This window comes from Physeter macrocephalus, chromosome 13 (genome assembly GCF_002837175.3).
Source record: "Physeter macrocephalus isolate SW-GA chromosome 13, ASM283717v5, whole genome shotgun sequence".
Lineage (NCBI taxonomy): Eukaryota > Metazoa > Chordata > Mammalia > Artiodactyla > Physeteridae > Physeter > Physeter macrocephalus.
The window spans coordinates 31,936,145-31,961,133 of record NC_041226.1 but is presented as its reverse complement, the minus strand read 5'-3'; the positions used below and the strand labels follow the sequence as shown (position 1 = coordinate 31,961,133).

General features: G+C 34.8%; 1 protein-coding gene across 1 annotated transcript; it reads right to left on the bottom strand.

Annotated features, from left to right (window-relative positions):
• Positions 1 to 474: 474 nt before the first annotated feature.
• On the bottom strand, positions 475 to 2,162 carry LOC112065418 (kinetochore-associated protein NSL1 homolog). The gene is made up of 2 exons (XM_055089372.1): positions 2,151 to 2,162; positions 475 to 1,017 (listed from the first exon to the last, which is right to left on the bottom strand). Exons 1-2 carry the CDS (start codon positions 2,160 to 2,162, stop codon positions 475 to 477), a joined length of 555 nt encoding a protein of 184 aa, XP_054945347.1.
• Between the last annotated feature and the right edge of the window lie 22,827 nt (positions 2,163 to 24,989).

The window sequence follows — 24,989 nt, the reverse complement described above, 5'->3', positions numbered from 1 at the left end:
AACCAGAGTCAGTCTTGTCATCTGTACGTTAATTTGATAAATCAAACTGCTTTGGGGAGGGCATGACTTTCAGCCCTTAAATAACGACAACAGTTACACAGCTCTTTTTTTTTTTTTTTTTTCAGAGAGAAAGATGTATATCCAGGAAACCCAATGGAATATGTTACTTCTGAAATTCCATAAAAGCTGTAAGGCAGCCAAGTGTTGATGGTATTCAAAGACAGTAAAAGTTTGCACTCTTACTGACCATTCACGGGTTTTGTGCCAATATTCGAACAATACGCTTTTCATTGACTATCAATTCAAAGGTGAGGAAAGAAATACAATATATCATACCCCAGCATAGAGCTACTATATTTGTATAAAAGAATCACTACTTATCTGTTGTTTTAAATGAAGTCCCGTGCAGGCATTAAGCTGTAATCTAAATGTTGATAGTGCCTAATCTCAACTTCCAAGATGAACAAAAAGAGTTTATGTGTGAAGACTGATTCTCTTTGGCCGCAAAGGATACCATTTTCTCTGGGGGCAGTCTTTAGTTGGATCAGGGTCATATTTTAGGTCCAACGAATGTACAACAGGGTAGTACTGCTTCAGAATTTCTTGTTTTGCTTTTATGATTTTGATGACATATTCAAGGATCTTTCTGGGATACTGCTTACATTTTGTGGCTATATCGACTATGATTTCATCAAACTGGTCTTCAAGGACTTTGATATCAGAATCCAAAAAGTAATTGTCTGAAGCTTCTTGCCATGCTTGCCCATTAATGCTGACATTCTCTTGCACAGCTGATTCAAAAGTCCACTGCGCATCTCGCAACATGGGCTCCCAAATCTCCTTTGGCAGCGCGTCCCCCAGCTTTTGCACTAAGCGGACGCACAGTTCTAGCATTTCTGTCAAGGCCCGCTTAGAGGTGCAGCACACTCGGAAGTCTTTTCCGGAGGTGGCAAGGACAGAGGCCCCATCGTCTGTCCCGGCTACACTCTCCATGTCCTGCGGAGGAGAAAGGGCCACCTACCCCTACTTGTCTCTTTTTTTATTAAAAAAAATTTAGAGCAGTTTTAGGTACAGAGATTTCCCATATACTCCCTGCCCCAACACATGCATAGCCTCCTCCATTATCAACATCACTCACTAGAATGGTATATTTGTTACCAAGGATGAATCTACATTAGCAAATCATTAAGTTTGCTCTTGGTGTTGTACATTCTATGGGTATGGACAAAAGTACATGTATCCACCACTACAGAACATATTCACTGTCCTAAAAAATCTTCTGTACTCTGTCTATTCATCTTTCCCCCTTATGCCACCCTGGCACTATTGATCTTTTTTTACTGTCTCCATAGTTTTGCTTTTTCCAGAATATTATATAGTTGGAAGCTTACTCCATGTAGTCTTTTCAGATTGGCTTCTTTCACTCATAATATACATTTAAGATTCCTCCATGTCTTTCCATGTCTTGATAGCTCATTTATTTTTAGTGCTGAAGAATATTCCATTGTCTGGGTGTACCACAGTTTATTTCTCCATTCACCTACTGAAGGACATTTTAGTTGCTTCCAAGTTTTGGCAATTATAAATAAAGCTGCTATAAACATCTATTTGCAGATTTTTTTCTGTCCCTGTATCATACCTTGTCCAGAAGTGTATATAAAAGGAATCATAAAGCACATTATTCTGCTCTTTGAATCTGGCTTTTTACTAAGGATAACACATTTGAGATTTGCCTGTTATGTGTCACTAGTTTACTCCTTTTTTAGTGCTGAGTAGTATTTCATTGTATGGGCCAGAGCTTGTTCATCTATTCACCACTGAATGTCAGTTAGGTTGTCTTCAGTGGGAAGGTATTAAAAAGCTGCTGCAAACAGTTGTGTACAGTTTTTTTGGCAAAACCACAAATCTTCATTGCTCTTAGGTTGAGATTGCTGGGTCATTTAATAAGCATATGTTTAACTTTGAAAGCAACTGCAAAAATATTTTTCAAAGTGACCTTAACATATTGTAATCCCATGAGCAATGGATTAGAGTTATGGTTCCTCTGATCTTGAAAGAACTAGGCATAATAAATCTTTTTAAATTTTAGCCAATCCATAGGTATATAATAGCATCTCATCGTAGTTTTAATTTGCATTTTCCCTACTTACTAAAGATGCCATCTTTTCATGTGTTTCTTAGCCATCTGTGTATTTTCTTTGATGAAGGGTTTATTCAAATCTTTAACTGTTTTTAAAGTTGGGTTGATGTTTTATTATTATTGAGTTTCAAAAGCTATTTTTTATTCTAAATACAACTTATTTAACATATATATGTATTGGAAATATTTTCTCAAGTCTATGGCTTGTCTTTCATTCTTTCCACAGTGTCTTTTGTAGAACAGAAATTGTTAATTTTGATAAAGATAAATTGACCATTTAAAAATATATTATGCTGTTGATTTTTATCTATTTTGTAGCTTTGCTTGATCTAAGATAAAGATTTTCGTGTATGTTGTATGCAAATTTGAATGGAAAATCATGCAAATATTCTAATAAGTAACAATATTTTTAAATCAGTTCAAACAAATAATTATTGAATAGTTAAAAAGGGTTGCCTTCAGGACTGTTGTGGCTTGTAAAGTGTTCTTCAGGGCAAAGAGTGTAGTCTCCTCTCTTGCTGTGAAGTAAAGACATATAAGTAATATCCACAGCACGCTTGCTTGAAGCAAATGTATTCCAACCTTAATGTTCTTAATGTTCTTCAAAGCCTCCATTTGTAATTAAAAAAAATTGTTCCTTGATAATATCCTTTAAAGAGTTATTATTATAAGTGATCCTTCATTTTACTCATTTGTAACAGAGATCATTTTTATTACATCACCTTGAGAATATATATAATTTTTATCATTGGACCATCTGTTTGGGATTATATTAATATATCTCTAAAGTATGCACTGTTAAGCACTTAACATAATCAAGACACTGTATTAGGAAACATACAAGGTCCCTGCAGTTGAACTAGATATAGTTAGGGGATTTTTGAAAGAAACTTGAATTTGGGAAACTAAAACAGCTGGAAACAGTATGAACAAAATGTTTTCAGTGAGAAAGGTGATATAACTAAGAGTAGAGCTCAAAATGACTAGTGGATTATAATAATAATATATTCTGTATGAGTAGAAAGAATGAGAGACATTACTTATTAATGTGCTTTGGAATTGAATGTAAATTACTATCAAATTATCAAGTACTTAGATAAGTATATCTTACGATTATCATTTTGGTGAGCCCATTTCTCAGAAGGAATCATGAATCAAAGAGAAAAATTAAAGGGAAATATAATTTGATTTTTGACTATGCAGTTCAAAAATTAAATACAACTACATGGGTATCATATAGCTACTTAGATGAAAGATTGAGAAACCAAAGCAAAGAGGAGCATATGTTTTTTATCACTACAAGTTTGAATAATCAGCAGATATAATTCATCAATAATTCTGGGTACAGCAAATCTCCAAATTTTTAAATTTATGTAATAAAATGTAATGTGAATAAAATTATGTTGTATTTGAGTCACATATACTTAATTTATCAAAAAGATTTTTTTTCTCCTTACCCCAAGGCTTCAACAATGCCTGATGAGTTCTTTAAGCTTCTGGTAGAAAGTGCCCTTAAAGTTTTCCTTTCCTGATGGGCAATCTGTTTTCATCTTTAAAGAATAAATTAATTTAAATGTCTTGAGTCCTGAAATTCTGATTAAGGATTTCTGAAAAAATTGTGTGCTTAGTAGAATTCAAAAATATTTTTGCTTGTAATTAAAATGCAGTTGGTCAGTAGTTATTGAGTTTTGAGAGAGGTAGCTCTAATGGGAGGATAAGTATGAATGTTAGAAATCATAAGTGTATGGGCAACCCAGCAATCCCACTACCGGACATATACCCTGAGAAAACCATAATGCAAAAAGAGTCATGTACCACAATGTTCATTGCAGCTCTATTTACAATAGCTAGGACATGGAAGCAACCTAAGTGTCCATCGACAGATGAATGGATAAAGAAGATGTGGCACATATATACAATGGAATATTACTCAGCCATAAAAAGAAATGAAATTGAGTTATTTGTAGTGAGGTGGATGGACCTAGAGTCTGTCATACAGAGTGAAGTAAGTCAGAAAGAGGAAAAGAAATACCATATGCTAACACATATATATGGAATCTAAAAAAAAAAAGAGGTTCTGAAGAACGTAGGGGCAGGACAGGAATAAAGACACAGACATAGAGAATGGACTTGAGGACACGGGGAGTGGGAAGGATAAGCTGGGACGAAGTTAGAGAGTGGTATGGACATATATACACTACCAAATGTAAAACAGATAGCTAGTGGGAAGCAACCACAAGCACAGGGAGATCAGTTCGATACTTTGTGGCCACCTAGAGGGGTGGGATAAGGAGGGTGGGAGGAAGACACAAGAAGGAAGAGATATGGGGATATATGCATATGTATAGCTGATTCACTTTGTTATAAAGCAGAAACTAACACACCATTGTAAAGCAATTATACGCCAATAAAGATGTTAAAAAAATAAGCATATGGGGAAGGATGAGTACAAAGAAAGGAAACTACAGAAATTGTCACATCTCCCCACATGGAACAATGTTTCTGTTCCTACATGTTGTTATCTCAGAAGATTTGCCATTCAAACTTACAGAGAAGTCAAAAAATTTTTGATACAAATAAATGAAAACCAAAATTGTGGGTTATGCTCATTTCTGACAGGAACATCTATATCATATGCATTAGTAGGATATGTTTAACAAAGATTATTAAATGTGTACTATGTACATATGTACCAAATACTAAATGAATTTGCTATTAAATTAGTATTTTGGGGGAAACTCCCTGGAAGACCAGTGGTTTGGACTCCACACTTTTATTGTTGAGGGCCCAGGTTTGGTCTCTCTTCAGGAACTAAGATCTCACAAGCTGCATGGCATGGCGAGGCCAAGAAAAAATAAATAAATATTTTGAAATAAAAAATTTTTATTTTTTAGGTAAAACTGTAGGTTGTACTCACTTATTAATGTTTACTGAGTATTTGTACACTTCTCAAGAGACACAGGGAGCATTTTTTTATTTAACTTTATTCCTATCTTGAGACTTCCCATTTTGGCTGTGATGCATCAGATATTCCTAAAATATTCCTAAAATAAGGAATTTTTGAAGAAATATCCCGTTATGGAAAGATGTCCTTAAAATTTGCATAATTTTACTGTATAAACATTCAAAATATTTATAATTATTTTTATTGTGATAATAGCAAAAAATTATAATATAGATATTATTTATGTTTTAAAGTTATAATATTCATATAACTAGATTTGAGTCAACAAAAGATAGGTTGAATCAAAATAAAGCAGCAAAGAATAACATTTTCAATTCCGTATGTTGTTTCTACCACTGTTTAATAATGTATCACTTATTTACCAGGCTGGAAGGGGAAGGAGTGGGAGCTGTAGAAGGGTAAGGCCAAGTCACAATAGAAATCAGAAGTATGTCTTTCTCACAGTCTATCCTATGTAATTTTGAAAACTCTCAGTATTCTCATTCTTCACTCTTCCTGTCATCCATTGATGACAATGTCAACAACAGCAAGTCAACAGCTGGTGCCCACTGAAGTTATCAGTCCTGATGAAGACTACTAATATCTTTGTCAACAATGTTGGACATGACAAAGAAGCCAATAGTTATACTGGGTGCTGTTTTCTGATGATACTGATGTTGGAAACACTAACCTTCAATGCTGAAGAAATTGTCAGAAATACTAACACCATTTTGCTCTCTCAAAGTTGCATAGATTGTGAAATGGCATGTAAAACAAAGAATTGTTTTCTTGCTCTTTTATTACAGGCTTCTCAGTTTGTTTGTTTGTTTTTTTTTTTTGGCTGCGCTGCACAGCTTGTGGGATATTAGATCCCCAACCAGGGATTGAAACAGGGCCCTCAGCAGTGAAAGCTCGGAGTCCTAACTACCGGACTGACAGGGAATTCCCCAGGTTTCTCAATTTAAGATTAATTCATGACTTGAGGAGATTGAAACATTGTCAGGCACTGAGTGCTAGGCACTGTGATGCCCTGAGAATTAACAATTCTTTCCAAGTTAGACACTTTTTTAAACTGCTTATGCTCCTGCAGTCTTCTCTAAATGATTTAGCTCTCAAGACCCCCCTTTATTCCATATGTAAAAATAATGAGGCTGAGGGTAGGGCAGGAAGACATGCCACTATTCCCCATACTTGCCTAGATATGCCTAAACTCTGGGAAAAATATACATTAGGATGAACATGAGACCCTGTTACGAGTTTTATTTACTTTCCAAAATTATTTACAAGGTCTCATAAACATAAAACAATTAATCTATCAAAAAAATAGCAACATAATCCCCATAAATTTAATCTGCAGCCTGTAACTCTTTTTAAAAGAGTTCCTCTGTCAGATGACATAAGATAGTATGACCACAAGACATCTCAAAATTGAAATTGGAATGGCCAATGCTGCACTATTAGTAACTTTTCAGACCATCTGGGCTAAATTCTTAAATATGCATACGTAACTGAAAGTTGTGTTATGATTTGATGTAAATTGGAAACTTCAAGACTTGAGCCAAGATCTAACCCATATTAATCTGGAGATAAACAACATAATTTCTTTGTGAAATGTTGCAGAACAGATATTATGTTAGATAAAATAGTAAATATTTCATTTGATACTCAAATAATGGATAAATTAGGAGTAGGACCCACAAAATGAAGCCTCCCCCAGTGGTCCCACCCACACTACAAATCTAAACCTAAATCAACCTGCATTCAGGAGAAATGTCTCACTGTCTAGGAGAACTAACATACACCAATCACAATCCTCCAAATCAGCTCTAACTAGCTCACCTTTCCCTAGAAAACAGGACTTGCTAACTTTACCAGGAAATCCTCAAACTTCTAGTCAATCATGCCTTGTTTCTGCACTGCTGCTTCAAATGCTCTATAAAACTTACTATTGCCCAAAATCCTTAGGGAAATCTGCTCCTCTGTTTGTGAGGCACCATACTCCTCCAATCCATGGATTATTTTCCCTTAAATTAAAGGACACCAAAACTCATTGCTAAATTGTAATATTTTTGTCATTTGACAATGTAATGAGCTCATTTGAAAAAATTCTAATTCAAGATTAGATGAGGTGACCATTTACCTCCCGATAAAAGAAATATACATTGCAAATAAATAAACAATTATTACTTAAAAGTTTTACTTAAAGAATACGATTTATCAAATAAACACAAAAATATTTGTACCCTAATATTCTAATATTCTGTTTAGTTACATAATTACATTGTATATGCACATGAAATATTTTTGTGTTATAATTTAATAATTTTCATCTTGAAATTCTTTAGAGAGCTAGTCCAAGTATGTTTGTGGCTCGTCTACTCATCTCAGATTTTGTTTCCAGTCTACGAGCTGTTGAGGAGCTTGTAGCAAAATATAAATCAACTAAGTCACTTAGTTCACCAAGTTCACAGGACTTTCCTCTCATGTTATTTAGCAAGATATTCTCGAAGAAGGAAGCAGTGCATGGATTGACGCTCTAGTTGAAACTTCTCTCCATGCATCTGCAGTCTGAGTAGAACTATATACGTTACCTCTGCCTTTTTCCACTCCACTTACTTCAGTAGTGGCATACTTCCCTTTGACAACTTACAAGAAACTTAACTTCTACATAGACTTCATTCCTTATTCTTTCTAGTAGATTTCTCCTTTTCAATAAGCTTTGATATATGGTCTATAGAGTAAAGTTTAGAATTTAAAAGCACCATTTCTACTTAGGAGCTCATAGCTCCTTTTCATGTGGTATGATAATGAGACTTTGATTTTGTTCAGTAAGCCGTTCATGCTAGCTTAGCCACTACATTTCTCATAGAGTATTTTTGAAATCCACTATTGATATAAAGAAGTACTGCTGTAGTACCCCAAAATGATCTTGAAAGCTTAAAATAATTTGTCTGTGGTTAAATAAATATAAGGTACATATGGGATAAATGAGCCTTCAATACAGTTTTATGCATATAAAAGCATAGGAGCATTCTTTTGGATGAGGGTCCTGCCAAACCTGAACACATTAAGGAAAGCTTGAATTGTACAATGGCATGTTTCTGAATTTATATATTTCTTTATTCTTGTCTTAGATGATAGGGCAACCTGATCAGTGGAACTACTATAGATAATGCAGCTAAGAAATATATATTATGTATATGTGTATACATATATATACATATACACATATAAACTTGAAACATTAGATAGTATGTCCAGTATTCCCTTCTTCATTATACATATTATAAGTATATACATGTACAAATGCATTATACATATGTAAGAAAGTGCATTTATACATTTATTCATTTGCATTCAATTTTTTGTTAAGTGAAGTAGTACATACATAACCTTGAAATATGTTTCCATATTAAAGTGTCACTTCAAAAGATCTACCATATAATGGATTGTTTGTATCATTTTCTATGCCTGTATTCTATTAGACTGATTTTTTTACCGGCAAATTTCAAAATTAGAAAAAAGTAAATCGACTATCTCATCTCTATATAGTAAAGGGTTTGGGTCCTGTTACTTTCATTTTACGTAAATATAGGACAGGGGAATAAACCATTTCTTTAAATGATTCTTTTATCAAATGCTCCACCTATTATAGAAGAGAATGAGTCCCAGGATTAGAAAGCTTGACTGTAGTATCTCTGTTTAATGTACACACACACACACACACACATACACACACACACACACACACATACTCCAACCAGTAATTACTTCCTATTGTTGAGAAATTTTCTTCCTGTCTAAAGAGTGGATGCTGACCCAGTGAAATTTTCTTTCATTGTTTGGTAGATTGTATTCCCATTTACCCATACATCGTTGCTCATCTGACAACAGCAGGTCCTATTATTTGATATAGATTTTAAGAACATGGAAACTAAGAATTCCAAAATGACAATAAACCATTTAATTTTAGTTGATTTTATGACATACCTGGTTTTAGCACTTGTAGCTGCAATAAAACATATGTTAACTCCCTAATAAAACCTGAGTGATGCTGTATCTGTCACCTCTTTCTATGTTGGGAAGTAGTGCACAAGTTATTACCTCGAGAACAGTTGTTCCTGTCTCCTGCGCAGATCCATATCACTCTCGAATTTGCATTCTGATAGAGAAGCAACAAATGTTACTTAAACCCCATGAAGTGTGTTAATTATACCAAGCTTCATGAAATTATGGGTGAGAGATCCAAAAGGAATTCTACAGCTGTCTTTGTTCTCTTGAGCATATCTTGTCAGATCAAAGTCTTTATCACTTATATGATAACCTTAAGATTGCTTTTCTTCCCTTAAGTGGTATTCCCTAAATCTCAGTGATAGGAAAAAGCTCATACAAAGCTAAATAACAGATGTACTTTGGTGTTATTTAAATAGATAATGTTGATATCTTTAGAGAAACAAGTAAAATTCACTGTTAAAGCTGAATTGAACTGGTCAGTGTATCTTACCAGTTTTACTTAATTATAAATATTTCCTCTCATTTTCTTTCTATAGAGTATGAAGGATAGAGGATGGGAAAAGGAAATAAGCTCAGATCCTTTCCCCATGATTATAAAAGAAAGAGATTCTCTGGAGCCTCACCCTGTACATACCCATCTTTTGCTCTATGTGGAAGAAAAGGAGATGGTCCAGTTTTTCTAGATTATATGTATTTGAAAACGGACAACTACTTATGCGTCGAGAGTATTTAATATGATTCTTCTTCCTGTCATTTCAGAAAAAAAGGTGGAAAAAAAGATACATATTAAAGTGGATTTTTTAAGTTGTACTATTCCCTTTTTTGTTGCTGTTTAAAATTATAGGCTTGATACAGCAGTATGGGATAGAAGTCTTGGGATCAGTTTCCAGAATTAGACAACTGACTTGGGTTTGATTCCCTTCTCCATCGTTTGCTACCTGTGAGAACTTGGATGAATTAATTAATGTTTCTGTGTCTCAGTCTCCTCACTTGTTATTGAGATGATAATGATAGTTACTTCATACAGTTGCTATGAAAATTAGAAATGTTAATATGAGTAACATTTTTGCATTGGGTTGTTTGATATTGAGCTGCATGAGCTGCTTGTAAATTTTGGAGATTAATTCTTGGTCAGTTGCTTCATTTGCAAATATTTTCTCCCATTCTGAGGGTTGTCTTTTCGTCTTGTTTATGGTTTCCTTTGCTGTTCAAAAGCTTTTAAGCTTCATTAGGCCACATTTGTTTATTTTTGTTTTTATTTCCATTTCTCTAGGAGTTGGGTCAAAAAGAATCTTGCTGTGATTTATGTCATAGAGTGTTCTGCCTAAGTTTTCCTCTAAGAGTTTGATAGTTTCTGGCCTTACGTTTAGGTCTTTAATCCATTTTGAGCTTATTTTTGTGTATAGTGTTAGGGAGTGTTCTAATCTCATACTTTTACATGTGCCTGTCCAGTCTTCCCAGCACCACTTATTGAAGAGGCTGATTTCTCCAAAGAAGATATACAGATTGCCAACAAACACATGAAAGAATGCTCAACATCATTAATCATTAGAGAAATGCAAATCAAAACTTCAATGAGATATCATCTCACACCGGTCAGAATGGCCATCATCAAAAAATCTAGAAACAATAAATGCTGGAGAGGGTGTGGAGAAAAGGGGACACTCTTGCACTGCTGCTGGGAATGTAAATTGATACAGCCACTATGGAGAACAGTATGGAGGTTCCTTAAAAAACTACAAATAGAACTACCATACGACCCAGCAATCACACTACTGGGCATATACCCTGAGAAAACCATAATTCAAAAAGAGTATGTACCACAATGTTCATTGCAGCTCTGTTTACAATAGCCAGGACATGGAAGCAACCTATTTGTCCATCAACAGATGAATGGATAAAGAAGATGTGGCACATATATACAATGGAATGCTACTCAGCCATAAAAAGAAATGAAATTGAGTTATTTGTATTGAGGTGGCTGGACCTAGAGTCTGTCATACAGAGTGAAACAAGTCAGAAAGAGAAAAACAAATACCGTATGCTAACACATATATATGGAATCTAAGAAAAAAAAATCATGAAGAACCTAGGGGTAAAATGGGAATGGAGATGCAGAGCTACTAGAGAATGGACTTGAGGATGTGGGGAGGGGGAAGAGTAGGCTGTGACAAAGTGAGAGAGTGACATGGATATATATACACTACCAAATGTAGAATAGATAGCTAGTGGGAAACAGCTGCACAGGGAGATGAGCTCAGTGCTTTGTGACCACCTAGAGGGGTGGGATAAGGAGTTTGGGAGGGAGGGAGACACAAGAGGGAAGAGATATGGGAACATGTGTATATGTATAACTGATTCACTTTGTTATAAAGCAGAAACTAACACACCATTGTAAAGCAATTATACTCCAATAAAGATGTTAAAAAATATATATATATGAGTAACATGCTTAGACCAGGGCTTGGCAGATAGCAACCTCTACCAAAATGTCATCAACTGTTATTACAAGAATCTTGAAGCAGCAGTGGTCCTATGTATTAAGCAGTTAAATGGAGGGACTTCAACCAAGAATTTCTTATGGATGAATTCTTATTGCACTCATATGCAAAATATTGAATTCCAGTCCCCTACTAGGGGCCATTCTTGACCCTCAGAAAGCAGCAACTCATAGAAAGTCACCCTGTAACTGGGAAAACCTCAACCCACTGGAAATCTATAACATGTCAGACCCATCTAGGAGACAAATCTAATCCTTCTGGCTGAAAAATAGCTTGCAGCAGTCTGCTGTCCTTAGTTTACTAATATTTGCAAGAATGGTTTGGTTGGCAGTCAATGTCCTAGAGCCATCCAAGACCTTGACATTATCATTTTTCTTTGAAGCCTTAATGAGGATTACTGCAAAAGCAGACAGTCTGTAATTTTACACAATGACTTGCTCTTTTACTTGTCATGGAGATTATCACGCTAGAAGCACATCATCTATATTTCCTAGGGATCATTTTTGAAATTTTAATTGCTTGGATTTGATTTTAAAAACCTCTAGTTTTTATATATTCATGCTAAAATCATCTTTTTTACAATCAAAAGTCTATGCACTTCAAATTAAATAATGTTATAACAAAAAGTATATACTGCACTGCTTAGTACTTTATCATTTACCAAGTGCTTTCATATAAGTCATTTCACTTGATTTAAAAAATAAGCCTATAAGCTATCAAGGGCAGCAATATTTTAACACCATTTAGTGGATGTGGGTGTGGAGCTGGTTATTCTACAAGATGCCCTCATATTTTTAAGTTCACAAAGAGAGTATATGGGAAAACAAAGTCTTAAACACAAACCACCTGCTACCAAATCCAGGATTCATTTAACTATATCAAATATTTGGGAGAGAGCACTTAAAGATAAACTGTAAATCCTAATATCTGGACGACTATACTTGAAATCTTAGTCCATTTTAGAAACTAGATTACTATTCTAATTTTGAAAATGTATGCATATGACATCAATACTTTTAAACTTATTATCTCTAGAAAATCTCATCACAGGGAGTGACAATACTATCTTAAAGAACAAAATGAATTAGAATAAAGCAACAATTAAATGACAAATTCCTTTATAATAATTTCCCAAGGACCTTCCATTTTCTGTAGAGAAAATACCTGGGCTACATATCCCAATGATTATATATGTATAAAACCATATAGATAAACCAGGCATTTTATGGAATTTGTACAGGTCTTTTGTTAGAGTTGAGAGTGGCATTTTCACTAGCTTCTACTCTTAAAGATTAGGTTTACTCCTGGACATCAAGTAATTTTGTTTACTAAAAACGTGATTTGTATGTTTTTGGGTTCTGGGTGAGTGGAGTGTTGTTATGTAGAAATGTGAAATTCTATTTCAGAGTGTAATGCTTAGAATCCCTCTAAAAATAATCTCAATAGATAATGGGAATATTTTTTTAATTAATGCATTTTCTTTTTGGCTGCTTTGGGTCTTTGCTGCTGTGCGCGGGCTTTCTCTAGTTGTGGAGAGCGGGGGCTACTCTTCGTTGCAGTGCGCGGGCTTTTCATTGTGGTGGCTTCTCTTACTGTGGAGCAGGGACTCTAGGCACGTGGGCTTCAGTAGTTGTGGCACACGGACTTTGTTGCTACGCAGCGTGTGGGATCTTCCTAGACCAGGGCTTGAACGCCTGTCCCCTGCATTAGCAAGCAGATTCTTAATCACTGTGCCACCTGGGAAGTCCCGTGGAATATTCTATTGAATATTCTCGTAGTTGGTTCACTTGAAATTGCCCTGAACCTACAGTAAAATATAAAAAATTTCAAACTAAATACAAGTATGGCTTGGATTCAGTTAAGAAGATAAGAAGGCATATGGGTGAAATATTTGTCATTTTTAATATATATGAGAAAGATGTAAAAGAATGAAGAGTGGGGAACCACTTTACCTTCAATAATAAATATTATTACCTTCCATTATAAGATTATTATAAAATTATCATTTGGATTCACATTATATGGTGATTAGCTGACTAAGGCTTGATAAATATTCTGTAATGAGATAATAAGGTTGTATTGTTTTACAAATTATACATGTTGTTATAATTTTTAGCCCATCTCTGTGGAGACACTGAAAACAAAACCCATGTCTACTGAAATCAAAACCATCACTATACTCTTTTCCCTTAGCTAATTTATTTTTACATTGAAATATTCATAAGACAGTAAAACATACTGATATTTGAACTATTTATTTTTAAAACATATCAATATTTTTCAACATTATAGAATATCTCTCCTCATTTTGTGTGTGTGTGTGTGTGTTTGTGTGTATGTGTAAAACTGTGTTTCATTCCTCCTTCATGAACTCATTGTATAGGAAAGAAGTTTGAGTTTAAGTCCCATATTCATTCATTCCCTAATTCCTGTTATTATATCTATATTACTTTCCCCCTCTAAATTGAAAGTGATAGTAATATCCAGATTTGGGGTCTGTACTGCCAAATATGAAGATATTAGTTTTCTCATATGCTGAATTCATATCCTATGGGCTTTGCCAGCACTTATAGTTTCCTTGCCTTCAACTGCCCATCCAGCTGCCAACTAATTTGCTCTTCTTACTGAGAGATTATCACAAGAGTACTTCAGTCAAATGTGCACTGAATCCTGGCTTGAATTCTACAGGGAACACCCAATATCTCTCCTGTTAGCTAATACATAAATTCAGACTCCTTTATTCCCTACTCTTCTCAACTTAGTTCAGATCAAAAGGTACATCTTCACAAACAATACCATGAATCTTGTTTTTTAATGCTCACTCTTGTTCCAAGTAACTGTCCACTACAGAGATTTACCATAAGGCAGGAATCAAAATGCAAGACCAGATGCATTAAAAGACAGTAAAAGAAAGGAACCCAGGAAGAAAGTGATAATTTTGTCTCAAGTTTTTCTCACAAACAACATTATCTCTAATACAGATTCATCACTGTATATTTGATTTTTCCCTTGGCATATTACCTGAAGTTAGAGTGAGGTAGAAGATTGGTAACACTTGTATGAATCAAGTGAGAAAAAGTATTTTCTAAATTGAAAATTTAGAATAATGTGAGTCAATTCTATTATGAATAGGGAATAAAAACTGCACTCTCATTCAGTTTGGAAGTATACTTATCTATCTACCATTAAATTATAAAGTTTCTCGATATGACCACTCAGCAAACCCAAGCAGCTCTAGAGTACAGGTATACTTGGCTTTTAGAAAGTTCACTTTATACCACTTTGCTGTTTTACCAAAGTTCTATATTAGTACATGTTTTAGATAACTGAAATGAAGCAAAAGAGGATTTTTGCCTTTATGAAAAAAGTTGAACAGTGAAGATGGCATTCAGCATTTGTTTCTTAGGGAGCAGTTACAGAGGCAGTGCACCATGAGCAGAGAGAGGGGTACTACCAAGCTCCTTCCCTGCAAATTACACTCAGTATCTCAGCATCAAGATCTCTTTGAACTTCTGTGCTTCTGTGAGCTTCTCTGCTTGATCTGGATTTACTTTGTGCATCTGTTAGCAAGATGTGTCCTATGGCAATTGCTTCTTTATGCCATTTGTCTTGCAAAAGGTTTCATAGAAACACTCTACTTTGGAATAGTGGAAAATACCTTTATCAAGAAAGTATAGAGTCAGGGAAAATCAGTATATTCTGTTTGGTTTTAACTGTCTTGTTCTTGCTAGCAGAATATCCTAATAATCAAGCCTGGGGTCAGGGATGGGATGATGCCAGCTTTTAAAGATAAAATTTCTTTGAGAGAAATAAAAAGAGAAGTAAAGAAATTCGATTTGAAAAAAAAATGTTCCGAGAAATGTCATTATTTTTTAGGAAATATTTTTTTTTGAATTCAAATTACTCCATAGTAGAAGTCTCTTACTAATGTACTGAAGTGCTATTCCCAGTGTTCTGAAGTCTTCTGTAATAATGAAGCCCAAAGTAGTGACCCTATCTTATATTTACAATTTTTTGACTGTTGCAGTCAATGGTGACATTATTGCCTATGTAATAATACCTATAAATTGTTACTAGACCACATTCAATTAATGGTGACAAGAAAAATTATGGCAGAACTGTGAATGGAAAGACAACTAGTGGGCATAACATCAAATCTCTGAAGAAAACTGAAATTACCAACACAATGTCAAAGAATTTTCTAGAAACATACTCTGAAATAATAAAGAGAAAGCCTAATGTCTGAGACAGATGTATAACACCTATCAGGGAAACTCCCTCCCTCCCAGTATTCATCAATCAAAGCTCTTTAAGACATTCAAACACATATTCTATGAAAAATTTCCCAGATAAGCACTCCAATTTTAAATATAAATTTAATACTCTTGAAACAATCACTTTTTGAAGTATAGATTTTATTGAACTGATATTAAAATCAATATCATTCTGTATAGACTACGCTGAAAATTCCTCCAAAAGCATATATTTGGTTTTTAAAACATTTGCTTTCATTCATACAATTAACTTTTAATAGTTTTGTTTCATAACATAACAAACATTGGAATTTCTACAATTTGAAATATGTTCTAATATCTAAACTCTAAAATATAGCATTGTATTTTTAACGAATAAGAATTGTTCACTTAATCATATACTAAGTAGGACATAGTATGGTTTTATCTTTCTGGTGTTGCTTATTAATTCTTTCAATTTTACCTCTTATGTAGACTCCTTAATTCCCCAAAGGAAAAATAAGTTCTTCGAAACAGTTATGTGAAATAGATTTATCTACTTGCAAACAATTCAGGTAGTGTACTGCAATGTGATAAATTTAATGAAAGGTGATAATTTTTAAAGTATTGTAACATATCCTAATCCTTCCTTGAACTTTCTACACGTGTGGCCACATCATATAACTAATTTCATTTAAGCATACCATAATTATTGGAGAAATATTTTGTAAAAAATAGCTTTCAAAATAGCAAAATTACTTGTAAAATTTGATGCTACCTCATAGTTTTTATTTTATCACCTATGAAATACTGAATCATTCTGAACAATACAATCCCTAAATTTTCATGTCAGCCACCAAGTCAATTCACTTTTTAAGATCATAGTTTTTAAACAGAGAAGCTTACTCATATGGAATTTTATTGTTGAATACATACATTTTAGCCTTTAGTAATTTTATTTTTAAAACTCAATAAGGAATGTAATTCTTTTTTAAAAATCTACTGGCCAAATGTCCAACTTTCAAGTAAAAAATAAACTGTTATTTAAGATTGTTTAATCAACCTTCTTCTTTTCCATGAAGGAGATCTTTTTGATGTGTCTGGTCACCATGATTTAAATCAGGGACTTTATTGTACTGAAATCACATTTCCATAGAAGCTAATGAAGTTCTCTCTCTCTTGGTCAGTTTGACAACTTACTCTCAACTCTGTCAACACTACATTAAATTTCTCAGTAGCCTTGCTGACTAGTAGAATTTGGTGTCCTTCATTTGATGTTTGGATTGGAACTAATGACAATTTATCCAGGAGCTGGAAAGATTAGCAAGATCTCTTTTTGGGGATTTAGACAAAAAATATGAGAAAAAAAAGATAAACTTCAGATTGCCAGCAATTTCTTTCTAACTGGTGCATTTTCTCCTTTATTTTCCTTTTTTTGAACAAATGCAATGCCACATTTTCTGTTTCCATATATGGTGAAATAAGGCAATGAACTATATAACATGCTTGCTATTTAGTTGTCAATCAACATCTCTGCCTACAAAGTTCATTGTCGTGCAATATTTGTTAAAATGCACCTTTTCCCTATGCTATTCTTGATCTGTGTTAATATTATGAGCTGTTACTTGTGAAAGATAATAACTTGTTTTTTGCGTCCTTCTTCCAGAATCACTGTTAAATCTGCTCGTTGCTGCAAGCTAAGGTCACATAGCACTCACAGTCTTATTATAACTGACAACTACATCTTGGTTTGAACCCCAATTCAATTTACACAGGTTTTCCTTTACACATTTTTCTCATATATTAGGTAAATAGAATGCTCACACAGCCTTAAATCAGTTAAAGGGCAGATAGATGTTTTGTTGTACAAGCTACCTCCAAACAGCTCGGCAAACAGCTCTGCCTGGGCTGTAAGAACTCTGATTCCCCTTGGGCAGGAACTTGTCACCATAGTTCACTGAGGGAGGAGTGATATTTTTAACATTCCATATAATCAGTAAAATTTGTTTTTTATGTGTGCTGGTAATTAGTATCAGATACTGGCCCCTGAACTGTCTCTGAACAAGAATTTCAGAGATCTTACTAAGGAGACTTGATGCTTGTGTTTCAAAATGATCTTACAAAGCTGCCTGTGCGAATTTACCTCTCAAATCAAAAATGATCACCAGTACTGAGAGTGACAGATTGATCAGTGGCCTCTGGCTGCAGTGACTCTTCTGATGTTCTCCTCATTGCAGGGTTCACAATGAACTTGTCTCCACAACTCCTGAACAGCCCCTTCTCTACACTCCTTACTCCACTTTAGCTCCTAGTTGATACCCATATTTCCTCTCCAGTTTCTGTTCCTATCAAATGATTCAGGATTTTATCTGTACCCTTCACTTTGCCTTTTCCTTCTCATTTCTTCTCTTTGTCCTAAAGAGTCCATTGGGAAATAAAATAAGAATAATACAATATCTATTTTCCCTCCTCCTTATTTTAGCAGGAAGTGGTCATCATTACAGATTGCAGGCAAGCACAATATTTAATAACAATTCATATTTAATACTAATTTAACAATTACCAAGTTATTTGTTAAATATAATATAAATTGACTTATAAAAATCTGAATGTTCACATTTAAATCTTATTTCTCCAGACCACATAAGGTAAGAGGCAAAAAGTTGCATTTCAAAAAAAAGTGATTATTTCTCGTATTTGCTCCTAATATACTTTTATGGATATCTATCACTCCCGAACTTTCCATTTAATCTCCCATAGGTTTCTTATTTCTTTGAATATCTAGAATCATCTGAGATACTTTAACCAAAACTACCCTCTCAGCTACCAAAAGGCAACTTCTATTTTATTCCTTTTTTTTTTTTCCTTGAATTTTCTCTTCACCAAATGTCATCTTTTCAGTTAGGCCTTCTCTGACACTGCCTATTTAATATCCCTACCCATTCAGGCTATTCTAACAAAATACCACAGATTGGGTATTTTATAAAATGACAGAAATTTATTGCTCACAGTTTTGGAGGCTGGAAGTCAGGGTGCCAATATAATGGGGTGAAGGCCCTCTACCAGGTCACAGAGTTCTTATTTTGTCCTCACAGGGCAAAAGGGGCTCAGGATCTCTCTGGAGTCTCTTTTAAAAACAGTTATCTCATTAATAAAGGCTCTACCCTCAGGACTTAATCAACTCCCCAAAGTCCCAACTCTTAATACCAAATTTTCAGGGCATTAAGATTTCAAGATATTAATTTTGGGGAGATACAAATATACAGGTCATAGCACCAGTCACTATCTAACACAATCTCCTAATATTAACTTAGAGTTGTTTATAGTAATGGCAATTATCATTTAAAAAATTATATTAGTTCTTTGTTTCCTCCGACTAAACACATAAACTTTATGAGAGCAAGGAATCCATCTTGTTCACCACACACTCCCTGCACTTATAAGACAAATGGTAGAGCTCAATAAACACTTCTTGAATGACTTTTATCAATCAGTGAATTGCTGCAGAGATACCTTCCTTAGCTATTTGACTTAAGTTTTCTCTGTATCATCAATTTTAGCATATTCATTCATTATATATTCCACACATTCTTATTAAGTACCTTCTGTGAACCATGCAATATTATAGGCATAAAAAATGCACCTTGCACATAGTAAGCATTGAACAAATATTTCCTAAAAAGTATTTCCTATAATTACACTGAGTTAACCTCATTAGAAAATGTCACTGTAAGATAATTATTAAACCTAGAGGTTTATGAAATATCTCATTTCGTTTTTTAAAAAAATATCTTATTTTATTTACATTACATATTTTCTTACAATAACTTCATCTGAGGTACATTTACCTGATTTCCCCACTCACTCTCTCTTTTTTTTTTTAACATTTTTATTGGAGTATAATTGCTTTACAATGGTGTGTTAGTTTCTGCTTTATAAAAAAGTGAATCAGTTATACATATACAAATATCCCCATATCTCTTCCCTCTTGCATCTCCCTCCCTCTGCCCCTACCTATCCCACCCTTCTAGCTGGTCACAAAGCACTGAGCTGATTTCCTTGTGCTATGAGACTGCTTCCCACTAGCTATCTATTTCATATTTGGTAGTGTATACAAGTCCATATATACACTACCACTCTCTCACTTTCTCCCAACTTACTCTTCCACCTCCCTATGTCCTCAAGTCCATTCTCTAGTAGGTCTGTGTCTTTATTCCAGTCTTGCCCCTAGGTTCTTCATGACCATGTTTGTTTTTTTAGATTCCATATATATGTGTTAGCATACAATATTTGTTTTTCTCTTTCTGACTTACTTCACTCTGTATGACAGACTCTAGGTCCATCCACCTCACTACAAATAACTCAATTTCGTTTCCTTTTTATGGCTGGGTAATATTCCATTGTATATATGGGCCACATCTTCTTTATCCTTTCATCTGTCAATGGACACTTAGGTGGCTTCCATGTCCTGGCTATTGTAAATAGAGCTACAATGAAAATTGTGGTACATGACTCTTTTTGAGTTATGGTTTTCTCAGGGTATATGCCCAGTGGTGGGATTGCTGGGTCATATGGTAGTTCTATTATTAGTGGGGTTTTTTTTGTGTGTGTGTGTGATATGCAGGCCTCTCACTGTTGTGGCCTCTCCCGTTGTGGAGCACAGGCTCCGGATGCGCAGGCTCAGTGGCCATGGCTCACGGGCCCAGCCACTCCGCAGCACGTGGGATCTTCCCGGACTGGGGCACAAACCTGTGTACCCTGCATCAGCAGGCAGACTCTCAACAACTGCGCCACGAAGGAAGACCTATTTTTAGTTTTTTTAAGGAACCTACATACTGTTCTCCATAGTAGTTGTATCAATTTACATTCCCACCAACAGTGTATGAGGGTTCCCTTTTCTCCACACTCTCTCCAGCATTTATTGTTTGTAGATGTTTTGATGATGGCCATAAGGACCAGTGTGAGATGATATCACATTGTAGTTTTGATTTGAATTTCTCTAATGATTAATGATGTTGAGCAATCTTTCATGTGTTTGTTGGTAATCTGTATATCTTCTTTGGAGAAATGTCTATTTAGGACTTCTACCCATTTTTTGATTGAGTTGTTCTTTTTGTTGATATTGAGCTACATAAGCTGCTTGTAAATTTTAAAGATTAATCCTTGGTCAATTATTCATTTGCAAATATCTTCTCCCATTCTGAGGGCTGTCTTTTCATCTTGTTTATGGTTTCCTTTGCTGTGCAGAAGCTTTTAAGTTTCATTAGGTACCATTTGTTTATTTTTGTTTTTACTTCCATTTCTCTAGGAGGTGGGTCAAAAAGGATCTTGATGTAATTTATGTCATAGAGTGTTCTGCCTATGTTTTGCTCTAAGAGATTGATGGTGTCTGGCTTTACATTTAGGTTTTTAATCCATTTTGAGTTTATTTTTGTGTGTGGTGTTAGGGAGTGTCCTAATTTCATTCTTTTACATGCAGCTGCCCAGTTGTCCCAGCACCACTTATTGAAGAGGCTGTCTTTTCTCCATTGTATATTCTTGCATCCTTTATCAAAGAAAAGATGGTCATATGTGCGTGGGCTTATCTCTGCACTTTCTATCCTGTTACATTGATCTATATTTCTGTTTCTGTGCCAGTAACATACTCTCTTAATTACTGTAGCTTTGTAGTATAGTCTGAAGTCCGGGAGCCTGATTCCTCCAGCTCCATTTTTCTTTCTTAAGATTGTTTTGGCTATTAGGGATCCTTTGTGTTTCCACACAAACTGTGAAATTTTTTGTTCTAGTTCTGTGAAAAATGCCATTGGTAGTTTGATAGGGATTGCATTGAATCTGTAGATTGCTCTGTGTAGTATAGTCATTTTCACAATGTTGATTCTTCCAATCCAAGAACATGGTATATCTCTCCCTTTAACTTCTTTCATCAGTGTCTTATAATTTTCTGCATACAGGTCTTTCGTCTCTTTAGGTAGGTTTATTTTTAGGGAATTACCTCATTTCTTGATAATTTAATTTGGAAAAAGTCAATCAATGAAATATAAAAAGCACTGCAATTTGCAAAAGAAATCATGTAAATATATTAAGAAAAGCTTTTAAAAATCCTTGCATCTTACATTTTGCAAAACCAAAATTTAAGTTGTTTTATTGTTAATATTCTTTCTATAATTTCCCCCAAGGTGAAATCATCATGGGATTGTAGAGCAATATATAAGAGATGATGTTCTTATATTATGATTTGTTTTTAAAGAGTACTAAGAGTGAGTTCATGTTCCAATTATGTCTAATTTAAAATAAAGAACATTTTACAAGAAGACAGAGAAACACACAGCAGATGAAGGAACAAGGCAAAAAACCACCAGACCTAATAAATGAAGAGGAAATAGGCAGTCTGTCTGAAAAAGAATTCAGAATAATGATAGTAAAGATTATTCAAAATCTTGGAAGTAGAATGGAGAAAACACAGGAAAAGTTTAAAAAGGACCTAGAAGAAATAAACAGCAAACAAACAGTGACAAACAACACAATAAGTGAAATTAAAAATTGTCTAGAAGGGATCAATAGAAGAATAACTGAGGCAGAAGAACGGATAAGTGGCCTGGAAGATAAAATAGTGGAAATAACTACTGTAAAGCAGAATAAATAAAAAAGAACGAAAAGAATAGAGGACAGTCTCAGAGACCTCTGGGACAACATTAAACACACCAATGTTCTATTCCAGAAGAGGAAGAAAAAAAGAAAAGGACTGAGAAAATATTTGAAGAGATTATAGTTGAAAAATTCCCTAATATGGGAATGGAAATAGTTAATCAAGACCAGGAAGCACAGAGAGTCCCATAAAGCTAAAGGAACTTCTCTAGGCAGGAAACAGAAGAGAAGGAAAAGACATACAAAAATAAACCTCAAAAAATGAAGAGAATGGTAATAGGAACATACATATTGATAATTACCTTAAATGTAAATGGATTAAATGCTCTAATGACAAGATATAGACTGGCTTAATGGATACAAAAGCAAGACTGGTATTTATGCTGTCTACAAGAGACCTACTTCAGATCTAAGGACACATAAAGAATGAACGTGAGGGGATGTAAAAAGATATTCCATGCAAATGTAAATCAAAAGAAAGCTGGAGGGGCTACCCTGGTGGCACAGAGGTTGAGAGTCCGCCTGCCGATGCAGGAGATGTGAGTTTGTGCCCCGGTCTGGTAGGATCTCACGTGCCATGGAGCAGCTGAGCCCGTAAGCCATGGCCACTGAGAATGTGTGTTCAGAGCCTGTGCTCCATGGTGGGAGAGGCCACGGCAGTGGGAGGCCCGCGTACAGCAAAAAAATTAAAAAAAAAAAAAAAGAAAAAAGAAAGAAAGCTGGAGTAGCAATTCTCATATCAAAAAAAAATAGACTTTAAAGCAAAGACTATTACAAGAGACAAAAAGGATACTACATCATGTCCAATCCAAGGGACCAATCCAAGAAGAAGATATAACAATTGTAAATATTTATGTACCCAACATAGGAGCACCTCAATACATAAGGCAAATACTAACTGCCATAAAAGGGGAAATCGACAGCAACACCATCATAGTAGGGGACTTTAACACCCCACATTCCCCAATGGACAGATCATCCAAAATGAAAATAAATAAGGAAATACAGGCTTTAAATGATACATTAAACAAGATGGACTTAATTGATATTTATGTGACATTCCATCCAAAAACAACAGAATACACATTCTTCTCAAGTGCTCATGGAACATTATCCAGGATAAATCATATCTTCAGTCACAAATCAAGCCTTGGTAAATTTAAGAAAATTAAAATCATATCAAGTATCTTTTCTGACCACAATGCTATGAGACTAGATATCAATTATAGGAAAAAATCTGTAAGAAATAAAAACACAGGGAGGCTAAACAACACACTACTTAATAACAAAGAGATCACTGGAGAAATAAAAGAGGAAATCAAAAAATACCTAGAAACAAATGACAATGAAAACACAATGAACCAAAACCTATGGGATGGGGCTTCCCTGGTGGTGCAGCGGTTGCGCGTCCGCCTGCCCATGCAGGGGAACCGGGTTCACGCCCCAGTCTGGGAGGATCCCACATGCCGCGGAGCGGCTAGGCCTGTGAGCCATGGCCGCTGAGCCTGCGTGTCCGGAGCCTGTGCTCTGCAACGGGAGAGGCCGCAGCAGGGGGAGGCCCACATACCACAAAAAAAAAAAAAAAAAAAAAAAAACCTATGGGATGTAGCAAAGGCAGTTCTAAGAGGGAAGTTTATAGCTATACAAGCCTACCTTAAGAAACAAGAAACATCTCAAATAAGCAACCTAACAATACACCTAAAGCAATTAGAGAAAGAATATCAAAAAACCCCAAAGTTATCAGAAGGAAAGAAATCATAAAGATCAGATCACAAATAAATGGAAAATAAATGAAGGAAACAATAGCAAAGATCAAAAAAACTAAAAGCTGGTTCTTTGAGAAGATAAACAAAATTTATATACCATTAACCAGACTTATCAAGAAAAAAGGGGAGAAGACTCAAATGAATAGCATTAGAAATGAAAAAGGAGAACTAACAACTGACACTGCAGAAATACAAAGGATCATGAGAGATTACTACAAGCAACTATATGCCAATATAATGGACAAACGGGAAGAGATGGACAAATTCTTAGAAATGCACAACCTTCCGAGACTGAACCAGGAAGAAATAGAAAACATGAAAAGACCAATCACAAGCCCTGAAATTGAGACTGTGATTAAAAATCTTCCAACAAACAAAAGCCTAGGACAAGATGGCTTCACAGGTAAATTGTATCAAACACTTAGAGAAGAGCTAACACCTATCCTTCTCAAGCTCTTCCAAAATATAGCACTCCCAAACTCATTGTAAGAGGCCACCATCACTCTGACACTAAAACCAGACAAAGATGTCACAAAAAAGGAAAACTACAGGCCAATATCACTGATGAACATAGATGCAAAAATCCTCAACAAAATACTAGCAAACAGAACCCAACAGCACATTAAAAGGATCATACATTAAGATCAAGAGGGGTTTATCCCAGGAATGAAAGGTTACTTCAATATATGCAAATAAATCACCGTGATACACCATATTAAAAAACTGAAGGAGAAAAAACATATGATC